The sequence below is a fragment of the Lagopus muta genome, chromosome 2, assembly GCF_023343835.1.
Source record: "Lagopus muta isolate bLagMut1 chromosome 2, bLagMut1 primary, whole genome shotgun sequence".
Lineage (NCBI taxonomy): Eukaryota > Metazoa > Chordata > Aves > Galliformes > Phasianidae > Lagopus > Lagopus muta.
The window spans coordinates 86319872-86334479 of NC_064434.1; the positions used below are offsets into that span (position 1 = coordinate 86319872).

Below are 14608 nucleotides of genomic sequence, written 5' to 3' on the forward strand. Positions count from 1 at the left end.
ATATAGAATTCCTAAGTATCAGTAAATACCAAATAGTCATTTGATTTATTTTATGCTAGAGGAAGATACCCACCTAAATACCCAATGATACATGACAGTGGTTTTCTGGTGCTTTTGATCTTCAGAGGATTTCCAGCAATTTCATAATGCCGATCTGCATCTGAGAATTTTAAAGAATAAAACTCAGTTTAAACATTTCACCATTACAAATATAATTAGGACACACCAGCCAGTTTCTGACTTTGACTTTTACCACAAATTTTTGCTTGATTTTCTTTCCTTTTTTATTTATTTATTTATTTTTCCCCGTCAATGCCAACAGTAATAAATAAAAGGTAGGCTATGTCTTCACTTATGTAATTGATTTTTAAATTATTTGAATGTTAATACAAGATCTAACAGAAATTCCATTTTGCCTACAAAGTCATTTTGGAGACAGTAAATTAGGCAAATGAAACACATGAAAAAATATAAAATAAAGGCAGATCTGGCTATTAGCAAGAATTTACATTGACTTTTTCACTTTATTGATTTCCACAATTTTTGTCTGGCTCTAATTGGGGTATTACAGAACTTCGAGGCCTTTAATTCTGAAGCCTGATTTCTGTCATGTCTTACTCCCATGGTGTGGTGATTCACATAATCCCACTGTGACCATCATGAAGAGATGAATTTTAAACAAACAAACAAAAAAGAAAACACAAACAGAAGAAAACCTTTACTATAACATCTCAGCAAACTGGCCAATTTGTAACCAAGTATGCATGCCAGAGCTCAAAGGTTTCACAGACTGTAAATTCCTGAAAATGAAATGAAAATAAGCTACCTAAATTTGATGCTATGACTACAATCTCACACCTTTAAAGGCACTGAGAATACACAAACATAGACCTTCTCCATGCCCCAAATACAGAAGCATTATAAAGAAGAGGTTCAGACCTCGGGATTAGAACCTATCAGCCCAAGGCAAAAATCCTCAGGACACCAAGTTTCATTAGTCAGTTTCAGGATTACTGGAATAAGCCTTCTTTTTAAACTCTTTGGAAAGAACAGGTCATCTGTTTTACAAGATCATATAAATAATCCTCATAGAGAGTACACCCAGAACACAGATTTCATACAGAATGACATTCGCGTTTTGATTTTGTAGATCTAGGATTGTCTCACATAGAATTTCTTCTCACATATACATACACCCATGTACACGTTGTTTTCTATGCATATCACGTGCACACAAATCTGCATTTTCTAACAAGCTTAACAAGAACTAGATATTAAAAATAGTTTATAGTAATTATAATCATACTTTGCATCCACAGTGCATGTTACTAAAATCCTGTGTGTTTCAATCCCGCACAGGGGAACGAGTACATTACATACAGTGATGTAAAACATGAAAAGGCTAAGACACTATACAGAACAATTTATCTTTGAGGAAAAACATAACATTTGCCCTCTATACATACTCCATCCAGATCTGTGAAAAAATGTGCAGGTGATGTAACCACAGCAATGACAAAGAAGTACATGAGTCTGTTCACAGGTGTTTTAAACCCAGTAGGCAACGCTCAGCTTGTTTTTTAATGTAAGTAACAACATATGCTGTGCTCAGTGAAGAAAATGCACTGGAGCTAGTGCCTGGAATATTTTTAACATTCCATAACACTTCAACTATTTTAATTGAGAGTAGAAAGAAGCATCTCCACTGACTCTCTTAGTAAAATAAGTACAGGCTACGCAGTGAATATTTTATAGTTTGGGAATAGTAGAGCATTGACTACTAAGAAATTAGGCAAGAAGTCTTTCCACCTACATGTTCTCACTAAAAAAAAAAAAAAAAAAAAGGACACTGAATCATAGTGAGATGCTAATATGTTGAGAATACAGACTGTAAAAAGAGTGCAAATTCCACACTTGAGGCAAAACATTTTCACCAAAGGTGCTTGGTGGATATTCCAAAGCACTGCTGTCAATGAAACACGTTTAATGATGGCAGACTTTAACCCACAGTATGGTACTTCCATGATAAAGGTAATAATGTTCATGATCTTTATGTACTGCTTGTGAAAAACAACAACAAAGTCCTAACATCAAACATGACTATCCATATAGACACCAGATGGAATGGAAGCAATGAGAAATAAAAAAAGAAAGCATTGCAAAAAAAAAAAAGAACAATTCTTTAAAAAGGAGTATTGTATTGTATCTGATGGTGTGCATTTTTCAGACATATCAAAAACAAGAAGTGCTTTAGCACCTGTGATGTGCACCACATCACATATGATGTGATGAAGTGTGATGCAAATACACAGGACAGTTAAAGACTTGTTAGGAAAAAGAAAAACCTAATTCTCTGTATCAGTATTCACTTGTGAGAAACTGAAAACATTTCTCTTAAGTTCTCATATCTCATACGTACATTACAACTATTTCATATAAAAGTGTCCACAGGAAATATTTCAAAACAAATTGATGAATAAAAACAAGCTTCTGGGACCAGTGAGATTCATCCAGCCAGAAACTGCTGAGCATGTACAGTAGTGGTATTCAGTTATTACTTAAACTTCTCTCAATTCAAGAGAATAAAAACATGGTGAATGTGATACCATTCTTTAATAAGTAGTTTTGTAGACTGGAAAAAAGGGCTGAGCTATTAATAGAGGCATACAGGTCAAACACCAAGAGCCAACAATGACCTTGAAAATGGAAAACGCTTTTGTTGTGTTCACATTATTCAGCAACGCACCCTTGCAACAAGGACAACTGCATGCTGGGCCTTCCTAGCATGGGTGCAGCCAGCAGGGAAAGGGAGCTAACCCCTCCCCTCTTCCTGGCTGCTGTGAAACCACTGTTGAGTTCTGGAATCACCACTGCAAAAGAGAGATGGATATACTGGAGCAAATCCAGCTACTGGAAAATCACCAGGCTGGTGGGCCACCAGTATAGAACATAAAGCGAGGCTGAGGGAACTGGATCTGGCCAGCCTTTAGATAGGAAGGTCAAGGGAAGACTTGATTACCACCTGCAACTATCCCATAGAGGCTGTAGTGTCTCCATCCTCAGAGATTGGCAAAAGGCTCTGAGATTTATGCAGGTGGTTGGATCAGACATTCACAGGCCCCTTCCTACACACATTCTGTAAAACAGCGACTGCAAGTATCAGGGGTCTGCCAGGATCCTCTGGAGGATCTTGATACACTCACACACATCTGATCTGGCATCCAACTTGGAACTTCAAGCAGCTTTTGACAAAACGTGTCACAAAAGACTGTAACTTTTCAGTGGCTATGATGTAAAAGAAAGTTTTGTCAGGAATTAGAGCCTGATTAAAAGTAATTGTCTATGCAATCCCAAAAGGATGTGTACTGCTCAACATTTAAATCGGTAGGAAAAAATGTGATTACGGAGTTAAAGTAAACAAAAAACAAATGACTGAGCATAATCAAAACTAAAACTGATTGCCAATGATATCAGTGGGATCAAGCACTGAATGTAAAGTAATTCTTATAGAGTAGAATGACTGTAACATACAGATAAAACAATCAGTTCTGAACAACTAACACGCAGAACAGCACTCTCAGTGTCAGTGCAAATACCTTCTATAAGTAGCTGGGCAATACTTGAAAGTGGTTGCTTGGTGAAACGATGGTGAAATTTTTACAGTATTAGAAATTACTATGAGAAGAAGAGTAAGTGTTTTGGGGTACCAAGCAGGCAGCTCAGCACCACAAGGTTGCTCACTCACCTCCTTCAACCCCCAGTGGAATGGGGGAAAGAACTGACAGAAAGGCACACACACAAAAAAATAACAGAAACACAAAAACCAAAGTAGAACTTATTGGTTGAGATAAAAACTATTTGCTAGAACAGAAAAGAAAGAGGAAAAAATGTAATAGTAATTATATATATATATATATATATATATATATATATATATACATACACACATACACAGAAACACATGCACAAAAAAAAAAAGTGATGCACAAACAATTGCTCACCACCTGCTGACTGACGCCCAGCCAGTCCCTGAGCAGCAGCTGCCCCCCAGCTAACTCCCCATCATTTCTCAAGTTTTTTCCACATGATGCTATATGGTATGGAATATCTCCTTGGTCAGTTCAGGTCAGCTGTCCTGCTTCTGCCCCCTCCCAGCTCCTTGTGCCCCCTGGTCCCTTTGCTGGCAGGGCAGTACAAGAAGCTGAGAAACTGAAACTTCCTGGCTCTGTATAGAGCTGCTCAGCAACAACTAAAATATCATTATGTTATCAGCATTGTTTTTCTTCTAAAACCAAAACATAACATCACACTAGCCATTATGAAGGGAAAAATCAGCTCTGTCCCAGTTGAAACCAGGAGCAAAATAGTGAGTGAAATAGAAAACATACAACACTCTCTAAAATTATGGGAAACTGTGGGACACCACAACCCTTTTTAAAAAGATACAGTACAAATAGAAAAGCTACAGGGAACAACATTACAAACCACAGTGTGAAATGGATTCTTTATGAGGTTTTAAACAGATTGATTTCTCAGCCTTGAAAAGGGATGATTGTTGTGAATACCAAGGAAATCAGGCATTCTAAGGAGATGATGATAGTGAATGGAGCTTGTCCTTTTAAATTTGAAAGCGGTTTAAATTTTTTTGTACTTATTAGATTTGTAGCTTAGAGATTCTCACTTGTGAGTTATTTCTGACATGCCATTTCTGCCAAAACTCTAACAAATATCCAACAAATTTACTGAAGATAATTTACCAATTTACTGAATTTTTTTCCTCTTAGTAACGCTGGGAAAAAGTCTCACATTCTTTTGATCATTTTTCTGGCTAAAAGAACTTAAAGATTATAGTAGAGCAAACATTTCCATCGTATGTACAGCCAAAGATCTTCTGCAGCTATGAAAATCTAGAAGATGAAGAAATGATTTCTGACTGGTAAATGCTTGTAAATGTTATTTGCTTAAGAAGATTGGATAGTGTTTTGCCAGTACACAGACTGTATGCTTAGAAAGACAAATCACTAACAAGAGCTTTGCATACACTACTTAATTTTCACTTGTCTTTAACAAACAGTATTGTAAGACACAGCATCACGTACCAAATGTCTGTTATTAAATCTGCAGACTTAAAGGCATATATTTTGATCATAGACTATTCACTGATAACATTTTGTCACCTGTATAGACAGTGTAACTACCCAAATATAAATTACTGTGATTATTATAGATAATTGTATCAGTAAAACTGTACGTGAGGGCAGCAAACAAGCAAACAAAAAACAACCAATGAAATTAAAATTTACATTGAGGCAGTGAAGTTCACACGACAGTTCACACTGTCAGGCATCAACAACTTGCAAGATTGGATCTATCTCCAGCTGACCTGATTGCGGAGAAGAAAACCTACTACAGATTCCTTTAATAAAATCCACTGACAGAATTATTTTGCTCAACTTTCTGAAAACTTGTAAACTAATAAAAAGGTTGAATATTTTGCCTGATTCAAAGCATGAAAGTTTCCTTACTGAAACAGTTCACCAATTCTAATTATTCCTAAAAAATCCACCAGACAAGTTTATAGTCTATTATCTCTAGACAGAACAAAGTTTGCGATTTCCATGATGGATTGAACTCCTAGCAAGAGACGCCATGATCTCTCAACCTTCTGGTGACCGCCCTAGATTAAACTGAGATGTGAATGTATCTTCTCCATTTCTCCTGCTGACATCAGATCTGGGGTCATGCTACATGGTTCCCTAATGAGGAAAATCTAATTCTTTAAGCTAACCAAAGGAATGAAGAACACAAAACAGAGCCTTGTTCTCTGCTAGCACATGTAATGGGCTAAGGAATATGATGTGGGTAGAATTACAGGAATCGAACAAATGCTGTGAAATCTGTGGAGTTTTCATTTGTTTGCTTGTTTTAGCACTATAAAAGCTTCCATGCTCCTCCAAGACAAAAGCAGTGTCAGCAGATAAATTTAAGCGGAATGCAAAAAACAATTTACTTTATGAGAAGTCTAGTAAAAGCTAGAAAATGAAAGCTAGAAATCCACTTTATGACTAGCTTGTTCAGACTTCCTTTCTCATAACAGGTAATTAATTTCACAGAAATCACAAAATTGTAGGGGTTGGAAGGGACCTCCAGAGATCATCAACAACCCAGCACTAGAACAATTTGCCTAAGACTAAGAAGGCATAAAAGTGGATACGCTGCTGGGGTTAGAGTGCCCTGCCTTCTTTTATTTCGATTTTAAGATTTTGGCATGGTGCCTATTGCAATATAGCTGTGAAATGCAGTTATAACTCCCAGCACTTGTTCTACACACAGAGAATTATGTAATTCTTAAAGAATCTTTAAAAAAAAAAAAAAAAAAAAAATCAGATTCAAGTTTCAATGTACCGATATGGAAAACAAATTCTAACCATCTCATGCTAAATTGTAACCTATTTTGCCAAGGTTATCTTCAAAGCATGACTGTAAGTGTTGCAACAACAACAACAACAGCATTCATTCAACATTGTAACTGCTCAGTGGTATTCAACGTATGAAATAATTACTGCTAATTAAGTACCTCATTTAAGATGATTAATATCAGGCTATCATTCAAAGATTCAAGGCATTCAGGGGAAAAAAAGTCTATTTAGATATAACATTAAAAACCACATAATGCACTGAACACAGGTCACCAATGTAAGTACATGAACAAAACTAGAACAGTCCATTATTTAACAGTTTCCTTAAGGGGCTTTACTGGAGTAAGAATATGACAAAAATCATAAGCAGTTAAGAACACTGTAAAATTCTATAGAGAGATGGCAAATAACAGAAAATATATATATGTGCGTTTACACACAAACATTGACTTCATTTCATGAGACATAATTTGGTTAGCAGGACTATATATATTAACTTGAATGTTGTACTTAAAAAACATCAACAACTGATTTATTGTTTTTTCCTTCCAATCTCTGTCAGATCTAAACCAGAAGCAGCAGCATTCACAAAGATGAAATAGCAAGGTCCAATTACTTCATGTAAAATGAATAATAAAAGATAGAAGCTACAGAAACAAACAAAATTGTTCCTGATGTTAATCTGATGTGGCACTTATTCACTTAAAGGAACAAAGATGAAGCAGTCACGACATCATTAGTCTGGTACAAGAATGACTCCTTCATGCTGAAAAGCTCAGCTTTTTACCTCCTTTGTTTTAAAAGTTGAGAAGTGACTATAATATTTGTTCTACTATGATGATTAATGCTTGGATGAAACCTCCTCCCTCCAACTTCTTGAACAAAAAGTTCATCTGCAGTATGAAGAAATAGATAAAAGTTTAAAGTTCAAGTGAACAAGTTTGCCCCTGTACTTGGTACTGGTGAGGCCTCATCTCAAGTACTGTGTTCAGTTTTGGGCACCTCTGTACAGAAAGGACATTGAGGAGCTGGAGTAGGTCCAAAGAAGGGCAACAAGGCTTAAGAAGGGCTTGGAGAATATGCCTATGAGAGACTGAAGGAACTGGGGATGTTCAGTATGGGGAAAATGAGGCTGAGGGGAGACCTTATTGCTCTCTTCCAATACCTGAAAGGTGAGTACAGCAAGAGCGGGGTTGGTCTCTTCTCACCGGTGACAGGAAATGGCCCGAAGTTGCTCCAGGGTAAGTTTAGGTTGGATATTAGGAAAAACTTTGCAGAAAGGGTTGTTAAGCACTGGAATAGGCTCCCCAGGGAGGTGTTTGAGTCACCATCCCTGGATGTGTTTAAAAACCATATGGATGTGGTGCTCGGGGATGTGATTTAGCAGAGAGTTGTTAGTTAGGATAGTATGGTTAGGTCGTGGTTGGACTCGATCTTTAAGGTCTTTTCCATCCTGAGCAATTTTATGATTCTGTTCTATGGACCTAATTCTAAAAATAATTCTCCTCCATGATTTAGTAAAAAACAGTGCCAATTAAGTTAAAAGGTAAGTTAAAAGGTACAATCGTTTCCTCTCAGAAAATAATGGTTATTTTGTATTAAGGATTAAAGATATAAGCACAGTCCAGCCTTGGAAATAATTGTCCCATGAATGTATAGCCCATTTTATTGACACAATGGGCATACAGTTTCCTTAAATATGAAAGCTGTTCTTGACTTGGCTGTTTTCTTTCTTCTTTCAAAGCTGTACAATAGGACAAGTAAACAAATGAGGACAATGAGTAGAAATACTCATCAAGTTCTGGAAGTCGGCAGAAGCAGGTGAAGAGTTTGTATGTGAGAAACAGTTGGTGTTAAAGTACATTAGGGAAAAATACTCAAAACCAGATTTTAAGCCTCTCATTATTTCTTATAATTAACACTGATATCATTGGCATCCTGGGAAAACATTTAGCACTAATCTAGTGAACATGGTTTTAAAACCAATGTCTTATATTCTAAATAGCTCTCTTCAATTGTACTACATTTGGTAGCATGCCAGCACAGCTTGTTTTGGAATATCAAGTGCCTCATTGGAGAACTGTACTGATGAAGAGCAAAATAGAACCAGGCGGTGTGAGCAGTAAAACTACGCTCTTAGTACAGATACAAAACCTACTGAAATAGTGAGTGACTTCATAGGACTGTGGAACCAAATCAAAACACATGAACATAGAGTAACTTCCTGATGGTATCAACAGCAACCCAAAACCATTTTTCATATGATTACTCAATCATTTCTTTGTTTTGACTACAAAAACAAAAGGCATCACACTGTATTTTATTTAAAACTAAATTTTAAAATAAAATGGACAAAAAACAATGCAACTATGGTAAAATGATAAACTTGGCTATCATTACCCACTTGATCACATGATAAACTGTTGCATTACACACCACATCTAAATTCTTACACATCCACAGCAATGTTACTTATTCTTTGGTGAATTCCACTGAGAAAAACTAAATTAAGTACAGCTCTATACTTTCTACTTAGTAGAAGAATAAACAATATAAATGCAAACTTCTTTCACATTATCTAGTTGGAAGCATGATTTCTGTCACAACATGGATCCTCCACAAGATTTTTTTTAAATGACATTTTTTGTAAGCAAATTAGGCAATGGCTATGTTCCTGTTAATTTACTTGAAATGCCCCCCACCTTTTCCAGCCCCCACCTCATCCCCGATCCTTCCAGCACCATCCAAAACATTCTATTTTTGAAATAGTCTGAAAACTCTTCAAGGCAGCCAGACTTTAGGAATGTGTTGGTGATGTGCTAGACAAATGAAAAAATGAAAAGCAAAAGCATATAGACAAGAGATGTTTATTGAAAAAGAAAATAAAATTAAAAGACAAAAATGGGTGGGAAGCACAGCACACAGAACTAAGAATTAAAAAAACATCTTACATTCTGCCTTAATGGCAGCACAGTTAATAGGAACAAAGGGACGTCTTGCTGCCTGCCGCAGCCGAAGGGTATTTTTGCAGACCTGACGGGCAAGTTTTGTCCAGCACGTTGTGTGAAGAAAGAAAGCTTGGCGTGTTTTCACAGCTGACTTTGGACTTCCAGTGTTACGAACTGGAGTTCCTTGTGTGGCCTGCCGGGACATATGAGTTCTAACATGGGATTCCTACAGAAATAAAACAAAAAATAATAACACAAACTTGAATTGCACAATCTGAATGTTCCCTACTAGTGACAGGTGGTACTAAAAATGATTATGTTTAACAAAAGAATTATCTAATGTTATTTGATCCTGTCACGTCAAGTTGAAAGAACGAGCAGCCTTCTTCCACCAAACAAATGAAGAAAATGAACAAAAGATATTTTCCTCATAATTAATTAAAAAATAATAATAATAATCCAAAAGCTGAATAAATTCATAATGTTAATAAACTAATATGTGTAAGCGCTATTCAAAAAACTGGGGCTACATATATGAAGCTATGCAACACACTGGAGAGCTCTGCTGTGAACTGACATACATTAATACCATTCTAGATGAAATTAATGTTTTACAGTTCATATACAAATTTCTTGACAAGATGACATTTCTCCAACAAAAGTGCATGAAGTGAACATTAGTCTACCTTTCCAAGACTTGGTCAAATAAAGACAAGTCTGGACTAGCAATACAAAAGACAGGAAAAGGATTAAAAAGAGTAAGAGAAGTTTTGTAACATCATGGTTGAACACATATATAAAATGCATGCCATTAATTATTCAAACCACAATAGTGTTGTGAAGGCATCACACTTCACTTCAGGGAGGCTTATCTACACAATCCTACCTCTGCAGGTTGGCTGGAAGAGAGTTTATCTTCATCTGTCTGTGTGGGCATTTTCAGGCCACCGTATTTCTTCCAATAAATCCAACAAGAAGCACACAATCTACACTGCATATTAGGAGGACCCCAAGAGTACCACTGGTGAGATTGTGAAGCTAAGGATGAGAGAACACCACAACTAAATTGCATGCTACATTCAGAACAGTATATCCAAATACTGTAATGCATGGCATTTCCCAAAAGCATTACCACGAAAAATATTTAATCCATTTGATATGGAGAAAATAGCAACTTGTTTAAAAGCACCTCAAAAGTCAACTCCAAAAAATATTTCTGCATTTATTTTCAAACTTAGGACTCTCTATCAGCATAAAGAGATTTTCTTCCAGGGGTCTTCAAACACAAAAGAAAACCAATCAAATAAAATAACCCCAAACAAATAAACCCCTCCAGTCTCACTCTCCATGATTTCTCAACTTAACATGGAAAACTGACTAATCAGGATGCTTGCTACTAAAGACGTTGTTTAAGATCCCTGTTTCTACTCTGTGACCTCCCAGTTACACGAAGCCAGTACTTATAAGTCAAGATCCTCTTAAGAAAAGAGTAAGCACATCAACTAGCTTTTCAGATGCGTGCCTATCTTTATCTCGTGCATGTTCAGTCTCATTTGGAAACATTAATTTAGTCTTTTATTTTTGTAATCAAGCTTTCACCAGAAAACTACTCTTTAAAAATATAACTTGAAAAACAACAGATGTATGTAACTGGGACTTTTTAAACTAAAATAATATTTTTTAAGTAATTGCTGTTTAAGACACAGAGAGCCATCACAAAAGTAAAGAACTTCTATATGCCAGGCTTTTTGAGCCTTTTCCAATTCAGAATTCTATTATATCTTCTCTTATACGATCTACATCAGAAGCTGCTATTTCAAGAAGGAGCAATCACAAATGCACAAAATGCAAATGCACTAGAGAATTAAAAAAAAAAACACCCAAAACTACTCAATCTTGCCACAGCAACAACAGCAAATTAAAAGCAAGAATAAAGCAAAACAAAAAAAATCTGCAATAAAAAACCTTAAAAACAAATCTAAAGCACAAGCGAAAGTAAATATAGATTTAGAAGCCTGAAGGTAAAGGAATAACATCACATCCATTACACCACTCAATACTTGATTGTTCCATACTTACTAAATTGCTGAAGAAAAAAATGAAGTGGGTTTGAGTATTAACATTACATCGATGTATTGAAGGCAGTTCTAATCTAAAGTTATTTCTGCTGCACAGTGGATCAAAAATTCTCTCTTACTTATAGTATGAAAATAAAAGTATATAGATTTTGTTTAATGTGTATTAAGATTAGCCAAAACTCCTCAATTATTCAAAAATTTACGAAAATTTGACTTACTATAGCAGCTTTCACAAGCCCTCCCTATTAGTGAGGCCTGTGCCTGGTAAGAGGCTCCCATTGCTCCATTGACCGTAGCAGGTTTCCCATTGTTGCTGGATATTTGATTGGGATTTGGTTTATTGCTAAAAAATAAAATAAAATAAAATAAAAATCAGTTTCCAGAAATTATTTTCTAACCTGCTAATAAAAATGTAAACAACTTAATTTTGGAATTCCGTCTGGTGACATCTGTAAAAATTAACAAAAGAGTAATTGTCATGTTTTTCTGGTGTTTCCAACACAGAGTTGATGCGTAAAGAGCTGCTACAGTACTCAAATTTGCAGACCTTTGTAAAATGGTCAAACCTGCTTAGCAAGCTAAAGACAAAGCAAGCCTCAGTGTCAAACACTGGAACAAGTCTGACACAGCATAGTCCCCCTCTGCAAGGCTTTATAGTTGAGGTTGGTCTTTCTGTGAAGTACGTAACACATGAAAGTAGTAACAGTGCCTGTAATACAACAAGGCTGTCCAGAATAGAGGACAGGTTGCTGCTGTGTATCTAAATGAGAGGCATGTAAGTTCCTACTAACTGCAATATGCTGCAGTCCTATAAACCCTCGCACAGATCACCCATGTATGGGTTGTGTCCTAAACCACTCATTCTAAGAAGACTGAAGAACTTCACCACTCCTCTTTATGGTGTATTATATCCAGTAAGACACTCTTTCCAATTTCCAAATACTCTTTATCAAGTATCTTCCCAAAAGGTACTTCAGAGTAGCATACTGAGATAAAGACACAAGGAAGATCAAGAGGTAGTTAAGTCTCTTTTTACTTGAATATCTCTTGCTTAGTTACCTTCCAGAGCAACCAGGAATTGAAAGGGACTCTGGTTATTGAGGACATTCTTGCTTTTATGGGAAGTACCTTCTGACAAGATCAAAAAGGTATTCAGCTCTAAGAATCAATGCCTCTCAGATTTCAAATACAATAAATTTGTCTTGAAATAGAGCATTAGAACTATGTTTACCTACATGTGCCTCAAATTGCAGTTACCAATGTCTCAAGAATTCCTGTTCTAACAATTGAGTATGGATTTTGTCTTGATGGTAAGACAAAAGATGGTAGTGAACCAAAATGAAAGTAAGTATCTGTATTTCAGGTTAGGTGGGTTATGTCAAACAACGCAGCTAGTCCTTAACAATTTTTCTAAATTGACAACTTCCCTGAGAGAATTATGTAACACTCATACAAGACTTTTCAGCAGAACCCTCTAGTCCACGATGTCAAGAAATATCCATGCTGCAAATATGACTTGAGCTGTAAAACTCACAATGCTTTTTCACAAATGAAATTAAAAGACTGAAATTAATAGTTTTGCTGTTTGTATTAAATCCGCTTAAGAGAAAAAAAGTCTGTATAAAATATGCAAATTAAGTTCTATTGTATCCAATTTATACATGCAATCAGAATGGCAACAATGGATTTTGAAAGTATTTTATCTGGTATTCTAGTCTTCTGTTATATAAACATTGGTATTAATGGGTAAATTCACACACAAACTCAATATATCCACAAAAACCTGTAAAGAATGTCATCTATAACCCCCTCTCTTATCATAACCTTAAGGAAATTATAAATATGAAATAGAGATTGTATCTTGGTTCCATAAGCCACACATTAACAAAAGCAAATCTAGAATTGAGTTTAAATCTAAAGAACTAAAATACAAACCTCTCAGAGGAAACCAGAATTCATTAACAAGAACTGATCAAAGGCAAAAGATTTGGGGTTGTGTGCTACCTTTAATTTATAGCCAGAACATCTTGTCTCCAACTCGAGAACAGATTATATGAAGATAAAACCGTAATCAAAGTGAGTATCTGATTTTATGTAACTACATTAACAACAGCTTCTATTTTAAAATTATGAATTTACACAAATATTAAATGTTGAGCTACAGAGATTCTGAAGCATCTACTCCAGAAAAATTGCTTTTAAATGACAAGATCCTTCTTGCCTGTGAGCAGTTCGTGTAGCACTTGATCAACTTTTGCAGAAGTTTTCGCCTTTCCAGAACAGAAAGTTTGGTGGTCAAAGCCAATGGGTTGAAATAAGGACAAAGAATTTACAACATTTTCCAATTACACTTCAGCGTGTGTATGCACTACTTGCATATACATGTTAAAAGTATTAGGACAATATGAAGGAAATATCATGTGTGTTGATACACTTCACATTTTCACCTGTAAGTAATTCAAAAAAGAACTTTATTGTCATACTCACTAGGTGGGGATGTATACTTGTTTCAATTTACTTTCTGCTTCAGCCGCTTTCAGACGTTTCTAGATGAAAAATCAACACATGAAAATACTGTTATCTTCAAGTACACAAGCTCATAAAACTGCACATAATCCAACCTTAAATTATTTGCGTTTCATTTCACAGTTCTACAAAAGACTCTAGGAAAAGTGTAAAAATCTAGAAGATGAAAGTCATTAAAAATTAGAGCTGTTCTATTTTATTATAGGTTTGAAATTACAGCATGTTGCCCTTCCTGGCAAAACTCACAATCCTTCAGCACATGACAACAAATCTGTAAAAACAACAAGTACTGTGTATATAAATTACATCTACCAAAAGAAAAAAGAGCAAGAAGAAATAACAGCAGCATAACTGAGTTTTATCATACTTTTAATGCTGGTGGTTGTAAGTAATACAATTTTAACAACTCTTTTCCTTGTGTGTTTACTAAAACAAATCATATATTGTCTTCTATATAGTAATTCCACAATGTTACTTCGGTATAAACTGTATTTTCATGCACTAAAATGGTGATTAACATTGTTCCCTACAAATAACAGAAAATATCACAGCTTTAAAGCTGGTCAGTCAGTATGAGTTCATATACTGTGAGAGAAGAAAGGATGCAGAAACGAAATCATCAACCAATAGTTGCAAT

The 14608-nt window shown here is 35.6% G+C and overlaps 1 protein-coding gene across 5 annotated transcripts in view; it reads right to left on the minus strand.

Moving 5' to 3' along the window:
- MTA3 (metastasis associated 1 family member 3) overlaps positions 1–14608 on the minus strand; it is a 132788-nt gene that overhangs the window by 49836 nt on the left and 68344 nt on the right. For all 5 annotated transcript variants that reach the window (XM_048934808.1, XM_048934806.1, XM_048934804.1 and 2 more), the window contains 5 exons: positions 13933–13991; positions 11664–11788; positions 10254–10405; positions 9371–9593; positions 74–160 (listed from right to left, as the gene is read on the minus strand). In XM_048934808.1, the coding sequence (XP_048790765.1) occupies positions 74–160; positions 9371–9593; positions 10254–10405; positions 11664–11788; positions 13933–13991 (646 nt within the window). The remainder of the gene's footprint in view (positions 1–73; positions 161–9370; positions 9594–10253; positions 10406–11663; positions 11789–13932; positions 13992–14608) is intronic.